The sequence below is a fragment of the Pantherophis guttatus genome, chromosome 4 (genome assembly GCF_059756535.1).
Source record: "Pantherophis guttatus breed Tessera chromosome 4, ASM5975653v1, whole genome shotgun sequence".
NCBI lineage: Eukaryota > Metazoa > Chordata > Lepidosauria > Squamata > Colubridae > Pantherophis > Pantherophis guttatus.
The window spans coordinates 104,203,080-104,223,770 of NC_142066.1; the positions used below are offsets into that span (position 1 = coordinate 104,203,080).

A 20,691-nucleotide genomic window follows, 5' to 3' on the forward strand; every position below is an offset into this window, starting at 1 on the left:
GTTTAACAAAAGAAGCCAAACAATCTAAAAATATATCCCAATTTCCTTAAAGGCTTTCTTGCCTTCAATTATATCAACAGCAAATAACTGATTATGTAACATTCTCACATATTTAATTAAACATTTTTGCTTATGATGTTAATACTCAATTATCCCTCATTACAGAGCTAAATTTATCATTCTGAAAAATACACTTGGTGTTATCGCACACTTCCTGTTATTACTCTCAAGTTGCACAAATCTCAAAAAAGAAATGTTACATACTGTCATGTGAAAAAATAAGTAAACTATACTTTTTGAACATATTTCAAGATATGCAGATATTTGATCTTCAATTCAACCAAATTGATAGCTAAATAAATATCATGCCTAATTTACGTTTTATAATCTATTACTTAAGTTAAATAAACATAAACAAAAATTTCTCATATGGAAAAAATAAATGCAGCCCTACATTTATCATTATTTCAAATATCTAAAATTAGAATCAAGTGCACCAGATTAGGTGCAAACAATTAGGACATCATTAGAAATGATCTGGGTGGAACCTGTCATATCTAAACCTCAGACATTTAGTTTGATTGGGTCTTTGTTGCTGAAGTGTGTGGTATCATCATGCTCAGATAGAAAAATATGATGGCCTCATTGAGGCCTTCAGAAAGAAGATTATAGATGTGTTTGAGTCTAACAAGAGATCTAAAAGATCACCAAGCAATTGGACATCAATTTTTACACTGTCAGGAAGATCACCTGCAAGTGAAGAATATTTCAAACAATTGTCATGTTGTCCATCCCAGCAAGCACAGTCTGGATGCAGAATGCAAGATGCAGAAAGAAGTCAGAAAGGGTACTTACGTTAGAAATTCAAAACTGTGATCAAAAACAGGCCTCTGTAGCCATGTAACTTGGATTCAGTCACTGCTGAAAAGGCTGCCATTTTTAACTCTATGCTTTGCCTGTGCCACATTAGGAATGCAATTTCCTAAAGCTGGCAGGGTTTTTTTTGGGGGGGGGGGTTCCTAGTCACATGGCCTAACAAGATCCAGTGATTTTGCAGCCAGCGCAGTTCAGCTGAGTTTTGTTTTTGTTTTTTGGGTGCTGCTGCTTGGGCTTGACAACTGAAGTGCTAGAATTAGTTCTGTAAGTATTTAAAAAAATTTTTGTTACTCAATAGTACTGTTTGTAAGCTGTTTGTAAGCACTTTGTGAACTGATCTGCTTCTTTTTAAGTACTGTACCAGTGGTGGGTTCCTCCCGGTTCAGCCCGGTTCCCGCGAGCCGGTAGCGGTGACGATATGACGTCACTGAACCGGTTCTCCTGCCCCCCCACGCTATTTTTACCTTTTATTTGGCCCCACTCCCAATCTATTGCTGCCTCCTGAGTCCCAGCTGATGGGTGGAGGGAAAAAAACTGTTTAAACTCTTGCCACGGGGCTTCAAAGGGCCGCCATTCAGCTGATCAGTGTTAAAAGAAAACAAATGAGTAGACCGGTGTCTGCAAAAATAAATGGGTAGACCCAGTAGTGGGATTCTACTTCGGTAGAACAAGTTGTTAAGTAGTTAAGCCAATGGTTCCCAAAGTGGGCAGTACCATGCCTTGGGGGGGGGCGGTAAGAGGCAAGGGGGGCGGCAGGGGGGCGCTAGAAGCAAAAGAGGGTGACAGGGGGGCGCTAAGTGGCAAGGAGGGTGGCCCCCACCCTTTGGCCTTGCCTCACAGCAGTTACCTCCTTGCAAGCAAACAGCAAGAAAAAACAACTTTCCGCTTCAGCATAGGCTAATTAGCCCATTGATTAGATCTGCCTCCTGACTCTCAGCTGATTTGCTCTCAGCTGTTTTGCTAGTTGCAAAGTGCTGGAGCAGATTTTTTTTCCCCTAGCTATGCTGAAAAAATGAAACTGAAAGTAAAGCAGACTCTTTGCTGCAACGTGACAAAATGAGGCAGGGAGAGATTTCTTTTTTTCACCAAAAAAGGTAGGTGCAAACAATGGGAAATTTAGGGCAAAAGAGGAGAGTTCAAGATTTTAAAGCACAAAAGAAAAAAAGGTCTATTTAACTAGGGAATTGTAATAATTGAGATACTATTAATTGTATAGTGTGTTGAAAGCAGAAATGGTTAAGTTGTGGTTTGGAGGAATATATGGGGAAAATTATTTGGTTTATTATTATTGGTAAATATAATTAATTGATTTGTAAGAAATTGGATTGCATGGAAATAATTGGAACATTCATGTTCATATTGATTAATATACAAAAAAGATAGTTATATAACTAATTGATTTATATTAAAATGTTGAATTTGTATTAAACAACTGTAACATTACATAATTAACCAATGTGAGGATGGATATAAAAATAGATGACAATGGGAAGGAGTATAATATAGAATAGAGGGGAAAATTGAATTTGATTAAGATTAGAGATGAGGATGAAGGGTAATAGTGGTTTTTTAAAAAAATAGATAAGGAATAAATATGGCAAAAAGGAAATATAGAAATTGTAAATTTAATTGAAATGACTAAACACAGTTTAAATTTGTGAACCGGCCAAATACTCTGTTCAAAGAAAATACATTGTATGTTTGTATGTGTGTTTCTAATTATTCCTATTTATTCATATTTGTTCTCTTTTATTCTTTAAAGTTTAACGATTCATTCTTTATCTTAATATCTTTATAGTTGTTTGGGGTTGCCTTTCTTCCCTTTCATCTTTTTTTATTGTACAGCAATCTTTCTCCTCAAACCTACCACCTCTCTCTTTTCTTTCCTTCTTACTTTCTCTTCCTCTCCTCTTCTTCTCCTCCCTACTTCCTCTTCCTTTCTCCTTCTCCTCCTCTCTTCCTCCCTCTCTTACCCTCACTCCTACTCTAATTTCCCTTCCCTTCTTCTCCCTCTCCTTCCTTCTTCCATCTCTCTTCTCCTTCCTTCATCCGTCTCTATTGCTGCATCCTTTTGTGCATATGGATTACTCAGAGGGCTGAAAAAGTTATTTTTGACTGGTCCTCGCACTTTTGACCAGTCCTCGAACTTACGACTATCCTCACATTTTATGTTTTTTGCCCTATCTTGTCACCATGGTGAAGAAAAGCAATTGTGAAATGAGTGACACGGTTGTTAAGAATGCTACAATGGGCATAAATGATGACCAGTCATAAGTGCGAGGACCGGTCAAAAGTGCGAAAACCTGTCAGAAATCACTTTTTTCAGCCCTCTGGGTAGTCCTTTTGTATGGACTACTTAGAGGGCTGAAAAAATTATTTTTGACTGGTCCTCGCACTTTTGACCAGTCCTCGAACTTACGACTATCCTCACATTTTATGTTTTTTGCCCTATCTTGTCACCATGGTGAAGAGAAGCAGTTGTGAAATGAGTGACATGGTTTTTAAGAATGCTGCACGGGCATAAATGTGAGGATGGTCATAAGTGTGAGGACCAGTCAAAAGTGCGAGGACCTGTCAGAAATGACTTTTTTCAGCCCTCTGAGTAGTCCCTATACACATAGCCATGGCCACCCGGTCACATGACCAGCTAGCCACACCCACCCAGTCACATGACCTCCAAGCCACGCCCACAAAATAAGCCACACCCATAGAACGGGTAGTAAAAAAATTTAGAACACACCCCTGTACTGTGCTATACTTTGCAAACTACAATATTGTGTTTGTAAGTAAGTTCTTTGCAAAGATAAAATTTGTTTTCATTTGATTTAAAACTGCTTGTAGAAATGCTAGCCAGCATCTACACAAAGCATTCTATAATATTTTGTGCTGTTTCTCTTCTCTAAACTGCTGTTTTTCAAATTTGCAAGCTATTTATATGAGTTTTTGGATTTTGCCTGGAAAGACTTGTGCTGATCAGGGCAGTGTTTTTTAAAAAAGAGGTTCTAAATCTAAATTGCCTCCAGAAGTTGTGGGTGTCACATCACTGGAGGCTTTTAAGAAGAGACTGGATAGACATTTATCAGAAATACTCGTGAGAGTAGTGGATTAGACTAGATGACCTCAAGGTCCCTTCTATCTCTGTTACTATTGCAAGCCAAGAGTTCTGTAAATCCCCCTTCCCTATCTCCCTCGGTGCTTGGCTGGAAATTCTTAAGCTACCGGTAACTAGTGGCAGGTATATTTTTAAAAAGCAACTGCAATTGGAGAGTTCTGTAAATTACCACCCAATCCCCTCTGGGCAGCTGTCTGAAAAAGCTTGAGCTGATTAGCAGCAAATGGGTTTTTTAAAACTGCAAATGGAGAACTCTGCAAGCCTGCTTGGAAGCAATTTAGTTCCTCCTTTGGCTGTACCACAAACAGCTGATCGGTGGAGGCAGAAACAGCTGATTGGTGGCCAGGCAGGACATAAGTCAAATCTTCATTCATTTAACAAGCTATTTGATGCAATTAATGAATTTGATTTTAAAAATTGGTAAAATTGAGTCTGATTCATTTGACGAATATTTTGATTTACGAACCTAATGGGCAGGCTCCATTAGATTCATATCTCAAGGACTACCTGTGTATAGTAATCACAGACCATTTAGAACAGGAGTCTCCAACCTTGTCAACTTTGTGGACTTCAACTTCCAGAATTCCTCAGCCAGCTTTGCTTTGCTGAGGAATTCTGGGAGTTGAAGTACACAAGTCTTAAAGTTGACAAGGTTGGAGACCTCTGATTTAGAATACATAGCAAAAAAAAAAAAGTTTTGAGAGTTAACAAGGTTGATACTAAATGGTTAATACAAAGATTTATTTATTTATTTATTTATTGGTTCGATTTATATGCCGTCCTTCTCCGGAGACTCAGGGCAGCTTACAATGCATTAAGCAATAGCCTTCATACTTTTGTATATACCTGCTTAGTAGGGCTTTTGGGCCCCCCTAAGCGGTGTTCTTTTATATACAAAGTCAGCTTATTGCCCCCACAATCCGGGTCCTCATTTTACCTACCTTGGAAGGATGGAAGGCTGAGTCAACCTTGAGCCTGGTGAGATTTGAACTCGCAGTAATTGCAGGCAGCTGGCAGCTAAGCGCTACTTAACAGCACTTTAGTCCGCTGCACCACCAAGATATTACAGAATCTAGTTGTTCCGCTTCGGATACTGCAAAGCATCCTCCCAGAAAGTAACAAAGAAAACCAGTCATGAAAAGGACGTGTAGTGTTTCCAGACAATACTGCAGAACCTGGTCAAACTTCACTTATATGCCATGTCCTGGATAGAAGGAAGTGAACTTCCAATAATGTATTCTGCTATCCTCATCACTCTGCACAGCCTTCCTGTCTGAAACAGTAATACCTCTAAATCACACAGTAATACTGATTCAAAATTGCCAAAATGTCGCCAAGGAAAGAACTTGAATCAGAAGGTTATGCTTGACATTAGTTATCAACAACTGAAAGAAAGATTTAAATTGGATAAAAAGTGCTATGGATTTGACTTTGTTAAAAATGAATTGGAAACTTTTACCATGTTGAAACGATGAATATATTATCGCCAAGATCTATAAAATGTTTTTGAAATTGAATGTGGAAAATGAACATGTAAAACATTATATAATTCAGTGGGCAAGGAATTTTGGATATAATGTGATGCTTGAACAATGGGATGATATGGGGACAAAGAGTTTAACATTTACATTAAATTATAATTTAAAAGTAAAATTTTATAAGATGATGTATCACTGGTATTTAACACTAGATAAATTATCTAAGAAATATAAAGGTATGTGAAATGAAGTTGGAATTGTAAAAGTAAAGAAGGGACTTTTTATCATTTATGATGGACATGTGAATTTTGGAGTATGATTCATATTTTAATACTGAAAATTTTGAAAATGAAGATAAAGGTGAAACCAGAAATTTTCCTTTTGGGCCTAAAGGAAAAAGACCTGGATAAAAAATTTGGAACTTCGTTACTAAATATGTTGACAGCAGCAAGACTATTGTATACGTAAAAATGGAAGGACACTTCAATTCCTACCATGGATGAATGGTTGTAGAAGCTGATGGAGTTGGCTGAAATGGCAACACTGACTCTTTTGATTAAAGAAAAGAATATAAATACTTTTGTTTCCACATGGAGACCACTTCTGAACTTTGTGCTTGACGTGGAAAAGAATGAAACTTTCATTTTGGGTTTTACCGATTAGATTGATGGATCCTTTTAGAAATGGCTAGTTTATATTATTATGAAAAAGCAAAAAATTGTGATTTGATGTTAGTGCCTTATTTTAGTGTAACAGTCAGAAGTCAATGCTTCTTTTTCTTTTTTCCTAATTTTTCCTCACTCTTCTCCTCCTCCCCTTCCTCCCCACTGTTTTCCTATTTTCTTTTTTCTTTTGTATCTTATTTTATCTTATAACTCAATAAAAATGTTAATAGGAAAAAATTACCAAAATGTCATCAGCATACACAAAATTGTATACCCTGCTAATATAAACCATAATAGTTAAATATTGCCTTATCACGGTGGCCAAATATTTGAAAGTCATATTAAATAGCAAGGAAGAAAATATTTCTCATATTCCATATTGTAATTTTAAAAAATCTGAAATTATTTGAGGTTTAATAAATGTCAATCAACTGGAGTTTGATGACAACATAAGGCTCTCCACCTCATGTAATCATCATCTACTTTAAAAACCAAATTGTTTTCTGCATCTAAAACATTAATATTCCAGAGTCAATTCTATCCTTGGCTATATCCATTATATCAATTAATAACAATAAATTACTTGATGCCTAATGATTTTTGATAAACCCAATCTGGCAGGGAGAGGTTTTATCTGGTAAGACCTTCTACAAGGCTCTAGCCAGCATGACAGGTAAAATCTATGGAATAAGTCTATAATTAGAACTAAAATTAAGATCCTTGTCTAGTTTTAAAATCAATCTTATATGTGTGACATGGAATGATGACCATTTACCATCTTTAAAAATGCATTATACCTTCAAAAGTATAAGAACCCACAGACCTGTAAATTTCCAATAGTATTCCACTGAAAAATATCTGCACCTGGAACTTTTCTATTTTGCAATGACTGAACAGAATCTTAATAGTTACAGGAATGATAGGTGCTTTCAACATGTCAATGTTATCTAACAACAACAATTCAGTGTCCATCTGACTCAGCAAGTGATTAGTCTCATGAGAGCCCCAATTCTCATCCAAATTATAAACAGACTTATAAAAAAAGTAAGAACTGATTAATAGCAAGAGAATCAAAAACAGTCTGTTCATTCTCAAAAACTATTTCAGAAATTAAACTCTGCTTATTTTGTTGCTTCAAAGATGTGCTACCAAACTTTCCAGGTCTTTCATCAGACTCCCGATATTTTAATTTTAAACTATTCAGTGAAAATCCTGACATTCCCACTTGCAGTCATTAAGAGAGCTCAGAGGTTGTTAAGCAGACAGAGCAAAAGAGCTGCCTAATGGATTCTGAAAACTCATAAAGGATTTCAGCTCCCATTCGAGGATGATAGGTAAATATTCATGGAACTGCTGGAACAGAGCTGAAATCTTCAGAATTTGAGTACTGCAGCCCATCAGAGATTTCCCCTCTTTGCCAGGACAACAGCTGATATCCTTCATGGGGTTGCAGGAAGGAGAATTGAAATTCAGCTCCATTCCTGCAGCCCATGAAGGATTTCAGCTCCTTTTTGTCCGCTCCACTTGCAACCTTCCCTGCCAATTTCTTCACTGATTTTGTGGGGAAGCAGCAGAAAAAAATGCAAATGGCAATCACACAATAATTGGGCACTTGGCAACTGCTCATAGGCCATCATAACTTAAATGACCAGTTGTAAGTTAAGTACAGTAATTCCTAATGAGGGGATGACGTGAATGTCATACATCTACCAACTGGAACTCTTGCTTTTAAGTCTGAAATAATTTCCAGCTTTGATTACAACTATATTTTTTGGGAGGAATACTCCTGTATATTTCTAGGTCTATCAAATATTAAATTTGTCCTTTAGAATCAGATATTTAGAATGGTCATATTAGACTGGTCCATCCCCAGACACTGATGGATCAAGAAGGAATGGGAGATGTCCTGAAGGATTTGCTTCATGATCTTGCCAAAGCCTTAGTAACAGCCTGGAACCAAAAGGCTGTTGAGGCTCTGACAAGATCACGCTTATGCAATCTCTTGTGACCTCTCACTTCCGTTGTTCCCTGAGGTTCATGGAGGAACTGAGGGTTTTGAAATGGATTAAGAGATATCTAGAGTGCCACTAAAGGAAAACGAATGATGACTCCAACTGGTCATGTCTATTCAGACCTATCCTTAGTGATAAGACTGGTAAAACAAAATTATTTCTCTGTTCTCATTGCATCCTCAGAGTGTTGCCCATTGACCCTGTTCCAGATCGTCTGATCACTCCTAGCCCAGGGGAGCTTGGACAATCATCATCCAGAGTCATGCAGAAGAATTTGTTGAACACCTGTTGATTAAAATTGCTCAGATTTGTTTCCAGTTAGAACCCTTGCATGGTGCTAGTCCTTATGAGATGCCTAGGGAGACATCTTGCCCAGCAATTTGACCCTGTTGAACCTAAGGAAGTGGACAAGATCCTCTGTGCTGTCAAAGCAACTACCTTTCAATTAGTCCCTTTCGTTTTCTTCCTTTTTATTATTTAAAGCTGTCTAGAATAGCCTCAATGAAAGATAGAAGACAAATATATTTAACAAAAAAGCAAATAAATAAATGCTATATCATGTCCTCTTGCCACATACATTACATAATTCCAGATCTTTTTATAGGCCCATATAAATTAATAAGAGCAATATCTAATTTAAAAAATCTTCAATTTAGTAAAATGCCCATCTAAATCAATATATACTTGCATTGTTAGTATGTTAATCTCTTTCCCAATAACATAATTGTCTTAGGACTTTTCCCACTAATGTAAGAAAACCTGCCATTTCCTTTCCAATAAGAGATTCTTGTAGAAATATAACATCAGTTTTGTATCTATTTGTCACTTTAAATCAACCTTTTTTTATATTGCCCTGGTATCCTCAACCTAAGCATCTTAAAGTTTTTATTATAATATACTTACTTACAGAATCCATAACAAACACACCATCTTTAAGACCACTGAATATTAAACTTACCAGTACATGAATAGATACTATGTAGTACAAAATGTATTAACACTATTAATGATTAAAATACTGCTTCTATGCACAAAAATATAAGACTAACATAGTACACCCTTATCAAACCAATAATAAACAAAGAAAAAAGTCCTCTTTAATTCCATAGAGAATTAACTCATCCCCTGGTGATAGTGATTACAGGAGATGGGGTGACTTACTTTTTCACATGACTGTATGCTAAGATTTTATTTTTGTTAAGCATAGGTGAAACCCAGTATTGTTAACATTGACTTGCAAGTTTTCAAATATTTCAGATAATATTAGCGATAGGGTTGCCAGGTGTCCACTATCTGAGCGGACAGTCCACTTTTTTCACATTATGTTCACTATTTTTTTTCACAAAATAGTGGACATTTTTTTTATTCAAAAGCTTTATGATGAAATGGTACGTAATCTAAAGCTGTACAGTCTAAGAGAATAAGGATAGGAGAATCGCGTTTTGTCTTTTTTTTCATAAGTTAGAATGAGACAAAGATCGAATGCTCATTGCAATAATCACATTTTACACAACAGCGCAAAAAATGCATTAAAGCAGTTATCTTTTGATATCGAAAATGTAGTGCTGAAGGTTTTTGCCGAATTTTCGAATTCTGCAAAGAAACGAGAAGAGTTGAAATCATTTTTTGAGTTTTGCGAGTCAGAATTCCATGAAGTTTTGTGCCATGTTCCAACACATTGGTTAAGTTTGTTTAAAGCGATCAAAAGACTTCTTTTAAACTGGATACCTCTAAAATCGTATTTTATTTCTCTTGGATCTGATGAGTGCCATAAGGTTATCTGGAACCTTATTTCGGATCAGGAAAATGAACTCGCAAAGGACGATGAACCAACAATTTCAGAATTGTATTTATATTTCAAGCACTTCTTCATGTCAATAATGCAAGACACCCTACTGAAGCTGGAAAGCAAGAAAATTCTTGCATGTGATCTTCACATTATCATGTGTAAGCTGCATGATTCTTTGCAAAAAAAATACAATGAGCAGTTTTTTGGAATGAAAGTTTTATTTGCCTTACGTAAAAAACATTTGCCTGAGAATGCCGTGCAAAAGTTCAAGAAAGAAGCCATCAATGTGTATCAAAGAGCCATTGCGTACCTAGAAAAGTGGTATAATTTCACCGATTCAGTAGATGAGACGCTAAGTTGTTTCAATCTAATTGATCGCAATAATCCTCCAACTTTAGAAGAAATGGCGAACATCTGGTTATTATCACCATGGCGAGAAGAACTTCAACCCAACACTCTCTTCGATGAAATTTCTGCCTTAGAAGAAGTTTATGTTCATCTGCAGGGCGATTCATCCCTTGATAAGTGGACGTACTTTTTCAAGAAAGAGCCAGCTCCGAGTTTACTGAAACTGTTCCAGTATTGTGCATCAATTCCGGTATCAAATGCAAATGTTGAACGAATTTTCAGCATCATGGGAAATTTGTGGACTGACGAACATAACTGACTGCTTGTATCAGTTCGAAGTGAACTTTGTATATTTTTAAATAATTCTCAACGTTGTACTGAAATTAAAGAATTATTCCTTAAACACAAAGAATTGATCAAAGCTGCGCAGTCAAATAAAAAATACACACGACAGCAAAGTAAAATGTAATTTAATATTTTACATATTATATTTGATGTTTTGAATTTTAAGTAAAGTTTTGAAGTGATTATTTTAATACATGTTAAAATGTTTGTAAGAAAATATATAATTTAATTGTAATTTTTTTTTATTTTTTTACTACTTAAACCCCCCCCCCCCCCCCGCTTGTCCGCTACTTTTTGGAAGCAGACCTGCACCCTAATTAGCAAGGGAATCTTCAACTTCATATTAAGCATGCCTCAATAAATTACTTCATCTTTTTAAAATTAGATTTTAATTATTAGCTTTGCAATACAAATTATGGCAAGCACTTCTTTCTATGCAGGATCTCCCTCCTTCCATCAAAAAAGAAGCAATATAAAATCCTGATCAATGTTGGTTGTTTATTTAACACAAATTATTGTACAATGTTGCAAATGTAATGTACTATATTAAAGTAAGACCTAAGAAGCAATAAAAAACAAGTTACAACTGCGCTGGAGAGTTGTTTGTTCCTTAACAATGTTATTTTCACAATATTTATCATTTTAAATGATAAAGAGCTTATTAATAGCCTGAGAACTTTCCAGATGACCTTGGCTGTTATTATTCTCAGCTACTTTATTCATCTTTCAGGCATAGATAATAGCCTGGGTCAGACAACTGTTATGAAAGATTATGAATACCTAGTGCAATCAACATGATTAGTGGAATTAATGTTGGCACCAGTGGAATGATTCAATATAAGCAGAATGACAATATAATAATATAGCAATAATAGAAATATAAAGGATAATAGTATCATTTTTACACAGAAAAAAACAAATGGGAATAAATCTATTCCCACTATGCCTCTTCCTATTTTACCTTCTCATGATGTTATAAAAAGAATTATAAAATCTCTGGGGATCCTTCACTTTAACATTGTGGAGTAAGATAGCTTGCGCCAAACCATTGCTGACTAAATATTATTCCTTTATATGCCTTCTGTTCATTACTTATTAAATCTTAACAAGGAACAATTTAACATCCAAACATTCTACTCTTTAAATAACATACTACAAACCAAAACAAAATCAATTGAATTTATGTATACAGATGGCCTTCGCTTAATGACTGCCTTGTTTAGTGACAATTCAAAATTACAATTGTGCTGATTCATAGTGGTGGAATTTAATTTTTTACTACCGGTTCTGTGGGCGTGGCTTGGTGGGCGTGCTGTGGCTTAGTGGGCATGGCAGGGGAAGGATACTGCAAAATCTCCATTCCCACCCCACTCCAGGGAAGGGTACTGCAAAATCCCCATTCCCATCTCACTCCAGGGGAATGATACTGCAAAATCCCCATTCCCTCCCACTCCTGGGGGAAGAATATTGCAAAATCTCCATTCCCACCCCACTCTGGGGCCAGCTAGAGGTGGTATTTGCCGGTTCTCCAAACTCAACATTTCCGCTACTGGTTCTCCAGAACATGTCAGAACCTGCTGAATAGCACCCCGGTGCTGAAAAAGTAATATTTTGATCAGTCCCTCCACTTACAACCATTACAGAATCTCCAGTGTCATATGACTAATATTTGGTGATTTACAACCTGGAAGTATTTATAATGGTTGAAGCTGTGTAGTTATATGATTGCTACTTGTGCACTTCAAAGTCAACTTCCAACAAGCTGAGTCAATAGAGAAGCTAGTCGCAAAAATGTAAATTGCAATGCAGAGTTATATTTCTTGCTTAGTGACAGTGGCAGAAATGTGGTGGTATGACCTGTTTAGGTTATATGATGTCTTACTTAACAACTGTTAACTGTTAACTGTTACTTCTACGGGATCAGCTCCCCCCCTTTCCTCTGCCTGGCTGCTGGGCCTGCTGCACCTGCTGGACTCTTCGCCCTCCTGGCGGTGCTGCTCTCGGCCACCCTGCTGGGGTACTCCTGCTGGTGTGGGGCATCCCAGCTGTGTCCTGGATGATGGCATGGATGCTATGACTTCCGGAGCACCTCTCCTGCAGCCAGCCTGCCAGGGTCCTTCACCAGTGATCACCAGTGGAGCCATATCGTCTTGCATGCCATCACCTTCTGGCAACGCCCCTCCCCTGCTCTGCATGAGCTCCTTGGTGGCCCTGCAGCGAGATGGAGGAGGGAGGGGCAATTGCCCCTTGCTCCTTTGCAACCCAAACCCCCATCTTCCCTGGCCACCAAGCCCCCGGCCTGCACCCCTCTCACTGGAGCAAGACATGCAACTCAATATTATAATACCTGCAGAGGCCTCCCAGTGCAATGCTCTGTTGCAGCTCTGGAGCAAACCCTCACCTTCCTGGCATAGGATTGCAAGGCTGAAGGCCTCTGCAGTCTCCGCTGACCAACCCCCATCCCGGCTGAGCTGGCTCAGTGGCCAGGGAAGACAGGGTTTTTGGGTGTAAAGGAGAAAGGAGTGATCTCCCTCCCTCCACCATCCTTCTGTCCAGCTGCAAGGCCATCACGGAGTTCCTCTGCCCATTGAAGCGTGGCTCCACCCCTCCCCTGCCTTGAGCGGCTTTGGCAGGCATGATCTCTGTGGTCTTGCAGCGGGACAAACAGATGGAGGATGAAGTGGGCATCCCCTCAAAACACTGTTTTCCCTGGGCATTGAGCCAGCTCAGCTTGGACAGGGGTTGGTCAGCAGAGGCTTCCAGCCTGGCAATCCTATGCAGGGAAGGTGGAGGTTTGCGGACTCTATTATATTGCCAAAGAGATTCTTGAGAAATATTTAACTAAAACAATTCACTTTACAGATCAATCATGTTCTAAAGATATTATAAAAGAAGAGCAAGAGGAACAAACCACTCAAATAATTGGAAGAAAGATGAGTAATTCAGAGATGCAATTATGTGTAAAAAGTTACCAAACCACTGAGACAGCTTCACAAGTATCTGACGGTATAAAGAACTTTATCATCTTTATTATGATTATTATTATCTTTATTATTATGATGGTTTAAATACAAGCCTTCCAGTGCAATTGAAAGAAAAGTTCCAAGTTAATCTACAACTCTCAAGAGAACAAGTTTGGGAGTTTTGCTTTATGAATACTAATAAGGTTGAGAATCTCTTGAAAAAAATAGAATTTTATAATTACTTGACAGACATTCCAAAAAAGAAAAAGATTTTACTTTATGAGGATAAGCAGAAGGGAGTGACTTTAATGAGCTTATTGTAGTTAGGATGGATTTTTACTGGTCTGATATATGTAATTGAAGGAAAGCTCTAATGCAGTTTTGTGTTTATAAAATTGGTTTGGAAATGGGTCTTTTCTTTTTTTTCCCCTTTATATATAATACTTTATATATAATTCCTAAAGTTTATAAAATAATATTGAAAGAGAATATGAAAGTATGTATGTTAAGAGGAAGTTAAAAAAAGATGTGCTAAAATGTTTTGATTTTAGAAATATTTTCAAAGAATAGTTTAGAGTTTTAAAATGAAGGTTTAAAAAAGTTTTTTCCTTTTAAGGTTAAAGAATCTGAAAGAGTGTAGTGCAATTTATTAAATATGTCAACATAAAAATATTTTTAATAGTCTAATTCTTAGAATATCGCCATATCACATGAACATTTGGTGTTCTTGCCCAAAATAATCACAATAATTTAGATGAGAATATGAAACTCTATGCAATTTAGCATTTTAGTCATTGCCATTTAGATTTGTGGAGTGTTAGTATCATGTTATAATGCTTTTGTAAAACCACACTTGGAATATTGCATCCAGTTTTGATTGCCACAATATAACAAAGATGTTGAGACTCTAGAAAGAGTGCAGAGAAGAGCAACAAAGATGATTAGGTGATTTTTAATTTGGGGGCTATCATTCATAAGGGACATGTCTGACATAGTGTCAATAAATTCCATATAGCTGATCTCTGGATTATGAGAAGGGATAAAAATAAAACATTTTTAATTATGAGGGAATGATTCATATAAAAGAAAAAGTTGTGAAAGTTTATTATAGCCTAAAATGTATGAAAACAATTTGTGTTTAATAATTAAGGCTTAATTGGGGCAGGTTTGTATGTCTGTTGTATAATCATGTATTTGTGTGTGTGTGTGTCTGTCTGTCTGTCTGTCTGTATCTATCTATCTATCTATCTATCTATCTATCTATCTATCTATCTATGCATTTATCCTCAATGAATACATACATACATACACACAGAATAAAAGGAATAGTTTCAGTATAATTAATATCTTCTTTTCTGTATGGTATGTAAACTACTGTCTAGTTACTATTTCTTCTCACTAACTGCATACGAGAGAAGCAAAATTCAACTTCGTTAGATTCAAGCTTTACTTGGATTGTATATTTTGGGAAGACATTGACAGAAACACACACCACACACTGCATACAAGTAACTCAAATAGAATCTTAATATTTGCCATACAGTAACATTTTCTCTATAACACAACTGATCATACTGAAGGTGAGAGCTCAGATGGAAGAAATGTTTTGTTTGTTTGTGTTTGTTTGTTTATTATTATTATTATTATTATTATTATTATTATTACTATTATTATTATTATTATTATTATTATTATTATTATTATTATTATTATTATTTTTATATACCGCCCTTCTCCCGAAGGACTCGGGGCAGTGAACAGCCAAGATCAAATACATAAATATAAAAGTTAAAAACAATTTAAAACCAGATTAAATACTTTGGCCCACAATTAAGAACATCCCATTAAAATCCAATTTAAAATTTAAAACCGTTAAAATTAGGCTAGCCCAGCTTGCTGGAATAACAAAGTCTTCAGGGTATGGCGGAAGGTGCTCAAGTCCGGGATCCTTCGTACCACCGGGGGCAGCTCGTTCCAGAGGGCAGGAGTCCCCACTGAGAAGGGTCTCTCCCGGGGGGTCGCCAGTCAACATTGTCTGACCGACGGCACCCTGAGGAGCCCCGCCCCGTGGGAGCGTACTGGCCGGTGGGAGGCTGTCGGTAGCAGAAGGCGGTCCTGTAAGTACCCAGGTCCTAAGCCATGGAGCGCTTTAAAGATGTTAATCAACACCTTGAATTGCACCCAGAAGACCACAGGGAGCCAATGCAGCTTGCGCAGGAGAAGCGTTACATGGGAGCACCTCACCGCTCCCATAATCACACGTGCGGCTGCATTTTGGAGCAGCTGGAGCCCCATGTAGAGAGCATTGCAGTAGTCCAGGCGGGAAGTGACGAGGGCATGAGTGACCGTGTGCAGGGAGTCCCGATCCAGAAAGGGACACAACTGGCGGATAAGGCGAACCTGATTAAAAAAAAACCTGGTCACGGCCGTCATATGCTCTTCTAAAGCCAGCCGCGCGTCCAGGAGGACACCCAAGTTGCGAACCCTCTCCATGGGGGCCAATGATTCGCCCCCAATAGCCAGCGATAGCACCAGCTGGCTATATTGGGATGCCAGGAGCCACAGCCACTCAGTCTTGGAGGGGTTGAGTCGGAGTCTGTTTCTCCCCATCCAGACCCGCACGGCCTCCAGGTACCGGGATGTCACTTCAAGGGCATCATTGGGGTGGTCTGGGGTGAAGATGTACAGCTGAGTGTCATCAGTGTACTGATGGAACTGCACCCCAAAACCACGGATGATCTCACCCAGCGGCTTCACATAAATGTTGAACAGAAGGGGCAAGAGGACCGACCCCTGCGGCACCCCACACATAAGGCGCCTCGAGGACGACCTCTGCCCTCCTGCCAACACAAACTGCGACCAGTCAGAGAGAAAGGAGGAGAACCACCGTAATACGGTGCCCCCAACCCCCAGCCCCTCCAGCCAGCGCAGCATGATACCATGGTCAATGGCATCAAAAGCCGCTGAGAGATCTAATAGGACCAAGATAGAGGAACAACACCTGTGCCAAGCCCTCCAGAGATCATCAACCAATGCAACCAATGCCGTTTCCGTGCTGTACCCAGGCCTGAAACCGGACTGGAACGGGTCTAGATAGACAGCGTCATCCAGGTGCTGGGGAAGCTGTTGCGCAACCACACTCTCAACAACCTTCGACACAAAGCGAAGGTTGGAGACTGGACGGTAATTCGCCAAAACAGCCGGATCCAAAGAAGTCTTCTTGAGGAGGGGCCTCACCACCGCCTCTTTCAAGGTGGAAGGCAAGAAACCCTCACTCAACGAAGCATTAATGATCCTCTGGAGCCAGCCTCGTGTAACCTCCCGGGAAGCCAGCACCAACCAGGAGGGACACGGGTCCAATAAACATGTAGCCGCACTAAGCCTCCCCAGAATCCTGTCCACGTCCTCGGGAGCCACAGGGTCAAACTCCTCCCAGATAATATTCTCAAGACCCTCCTCCATCATCCCGTCTGGATCTACCCAGTTAGAGTCCAAGCCTTCCCGAATTTGAGAGATTTTGTCATACAGATACTGTGCAAAATCCTCAGCTCGACCCTGCAAGGGGTCTTCCCGCAATCCCAGATGGAGGAGGGAGTGGGTCACCCTAAACAGGGCGGCTGGGCTGTTATCTGCAGACACGATAAGAACGGAAAAATAATTAAATTTTGCCATTTTTATCGCCACTAGGTAGGTCTTAATATGAGACCTCACCAGTGTTCGGTCAGATTCGGAGCGACTGGGCCTCCAACCACTCTCCAGGCGTCTTTTCCGGTGCTTCATCTCCCTCAGCTCCTCGGAAAACGAAGGAACCAAGTAAGTTCGGCGCAGGGTCAGAGGCCGCAAAGGCAGGACCCGGTCCAAAGCCCCAGCGGCCGCCCCTATCCCAGGCGACCACCAGGTCTTCAGTCAGGCCGTGAGCCAGAGCCTCAGGGAATGGCCCAAGCTCCATCTGCAACCTGTCAGGATCCATCAGGCGCCTGGGGCGGAACCACATAATTGGTTCCGCCTCCTTGCGGCGGGGTGTAACGGTTAGAAAGTCAAGCTGGAGGAGAGAATGATCTGACCATGACAAGGGCTCAATAACTATATTCCCTATATCTAGATCATTAGATGTTTACAATATTCTTTTGTCCTATATAATGAAGATTTTGTTGGATTAGCCATACTGTTGCAGTGGTGGCATACATGACAGTGTCACAATAAATATTTAATAAAAATAGCTAAGAAAATCAAGGGGACATTGTCTAACAATCAAAAGAAAAGTTAATGGGAAAGATTGTAGCACCAAATGCAATTTTTATTGAATGAATCTTTATATGGAAAATGCCATTCTACTTTTGGCTTGTTAAGAATACATTACATGCCAAATGTCATTAGCAATAGCAATAGTATTTAGACTTATATAACACTCCATAGTGCTTTACTAAGTGATTTACAGAGCCAGCATATTGCCCCCAACTATCTGGATCCTCAGTTTATTGACCTCAGAAGGATGGAAGGCTGAGTCAACCTTGAGCCAGTTAGGGCTGAACTTCTGGCTGTGGGCAGTCAGCCTGCAATACTGCATTCTAACCACTGCACCACCACAGCTCCTGTTAATTAACCTTAACCCTCTTAATATTGCCTATTAATGTTATATGAAGATTATAGTGGAGACATATACATGTACACCTACAGACATGTACGCAGATATATATTATAGATTAAGATTATTATTTAAAAATTAAAAATTGAACAGCTGTGACCATATATTTTTTAAACAAATGAGTAATTGTCACATAATTTAATTAATTAAGAAAAACAATATATGAGAATCTCTACAGACTAAAAACAATATAGTTTTCTGCATTTGTCTTGCCTGTATCAGAGTCCTTACCTGTTGTTTCAGTGCTTCCAAAGATTCAAATTCTAGCCTTGCCAATTTTATTTGAATATCTTGGGGTTTGTCAGCGATCACATAGGACATAAGGAACTTCACTGCTAGGGCTAAATGCTGAAAAAAAATAGATGAATAAAATAGCATTCAGGGATGAGATCTTAGTATCTTGATGTTGTGCTGAAATATTTGCTTTAGTTCAATAGCTAATAATCATAATTTGAAGAACCCTGTTTCTGGGATACTCGTAGAAAGAAGAAAAAATTCTCTATGGCAGATTCCTCTTGATATTCATATAGGAGCCTATATAATTATTATTATTTTCTTCTATTCAATTTGTCTGTTCAGTTGGAGACTGCTTGGACAAGTCCTTGCAGTTTCCTTGGTAAGGCTTTTACAGAAGTGGTTTGCCCTTTTCTCCTGAGAGAAAGTGACCAGCCCGAGGTTACCCAGCTATCTTTGTGACTAAGGTGGAACTAGAACTCATACACTCCTAGTTTTTAGTCTTAACCAGTACATCAAACTGGCTCTGAAATAATACAATTATTTATAATAAATAATAAAATTGCTCAACTAGACTGTGATGATAGCAAAGTTTTCACATAAGGGCAGATAATCCCAATTAACTATTTTACAATTATAGTTTTAAAAGCAGAAAACTTTTAAAGTATATGCATTCAAAATCAAATTGTAAAAATCTGGCATTGAGAGCTGGCTTGTGGGTTTAAGTTGCAATAAACACAATTCATGTATGTCATGGATTTTGAGCTTTCATTTCCCTTACCATTACCAGAATATAAAGCTACAATAAGATAAATATGATGTAATGATACTATGGAAATATTATTAATAATTACAGTATAAATAAATAATATTTAATTAATTTGTACAGCTACACTCTCAACAAATGACACTAGATGGTAAATTATTAAATAAAAACAATTACAAACATTAATATTCATAGTAGCCAAGAAAACATCACAATCAATAGATGTGAATGGGCTCCTTTCATACTCTCAGCTCCAGGCCTGAGCAGAAAACGTGGGGAAAGTTCAGGTCCATCCTAATCCCTGCTATAGCACCTAAAAGAATGAATGTAAGGCTATCGAACACTTCATAATTTTCAGAAGTCTCTCCACTACCGTTAGTTGTTTTTAATTCTAATGTTTCCTGATAACTGGATGAAATCCTATTCTAATTTGTATTAGAATAAAGGAAAATACAAAAATACATACTTCCCTTATGTAAATCTCAAAATGTTTAAAACAAGGATATTGCTAGAGCTGTCAAGGAACAAATAAGTAACAAATTCACAGTCTAATCTATTAGGACTTAATTTAATTTTAAAAAATTAAAAGTCTACAGAAACAAACTAACAGGGATTATTTGTATTGCATATTAACTGAGTGAAATCTCTGAAATATACTTTGTATCTGAAATATACTTACCGCATTTTTCGGAGTATAAGACGCACCTTTTTCCCCCAAAAAAGAGAGTGAAAATCTGGGTGTGTCTTATGCTCTGAATGTAGCCCTGCTACAGAAGCAGAGGTTTGAGAGGCTGAAAAAAGCCTCTGAAACGGAGCTTCAGAAAAAAAGCCTCCAAAACAGAGCTTCAGAAAAAAACTCTTTGAAACAGAGCTTCAGAAAAAAAAGCCTCTGAAATAAAGCTTCAGAAAAAAAGCCTCCGAAACAGAGCTTTAGAAAAAAAGCCTCTGAAATGAAGCTTCAGAAAAAAAGCTTCTGAAACATAGGTTTCAGAGGCTGAAAAAAAGCAAGGCACAGAGCTCTCAACCAATGAAGCTGTTGCTAAAATTCACCTCTGGAACAGCTGATTGGGGGTATTCTGGGAGGTTGATCCACCCACCAATCAGCTTTTTAAAAAATTTTCTCCCCAAAAACTAAGGTGCGTCTTATACTCCGGGGCATCTTATAGTCCAAAAAATATGGTATATGATTAAATATTGAAACTACCCCAAAACTAAACTGGAGATGGTAACAGGAAAAGGAAGAGGCAAGATCAGATTCAGTGTGCTGTAGCCACCTGCCTTCATCTCAACAATGCTATTTTTAAAAGTAAAGCTCTCCATTTCTTGGAAAGCAGACAGCTTTGATTTTCTTTTGAAGAAAACAAAAGCTTTCTGTTGTTTGGAAAGTTGAAAGGTTTGGTTTTCTTCATAAAGAAAAACAAAGTTCTCCAACAGCTTGGAAAGCTTTTCAAAGCAAAG

General features: G+C 38.2%; 1 protein-coding gene across 15 annotated transcripts in view; it reads right to left on the reverse strand.

The window, feature by feature from the left end:
• ANO10 (anoctamin 10) overlaps positions 1-20,691 on the reverse strand; it is a 168,621-nt gene that overhangs the window by 65,682 nt on the left and 82,248 nt on the right. For 11 of the 15 annotated variants that reach the window (XM_060685839.2, XM_087894240.1, XM_087894238.1 and 8 more), the window contains one exon: positions 18,465-18,581. In XM_060685839.2, coding sequence (XP_060541822.1) covers positions 18,465-18,581 — 117 coding nt within the window. Of the gene's footprint in view, positions 1-8,610; positions 10,658-18,464; positions 18,582-20,691 lie in introns of those variants that run through there. The other 4 variants (XM_060685843.2, XM_060685841.2, XM_087894236.1 and 1 more) reach the window with 2 other exon arrangements.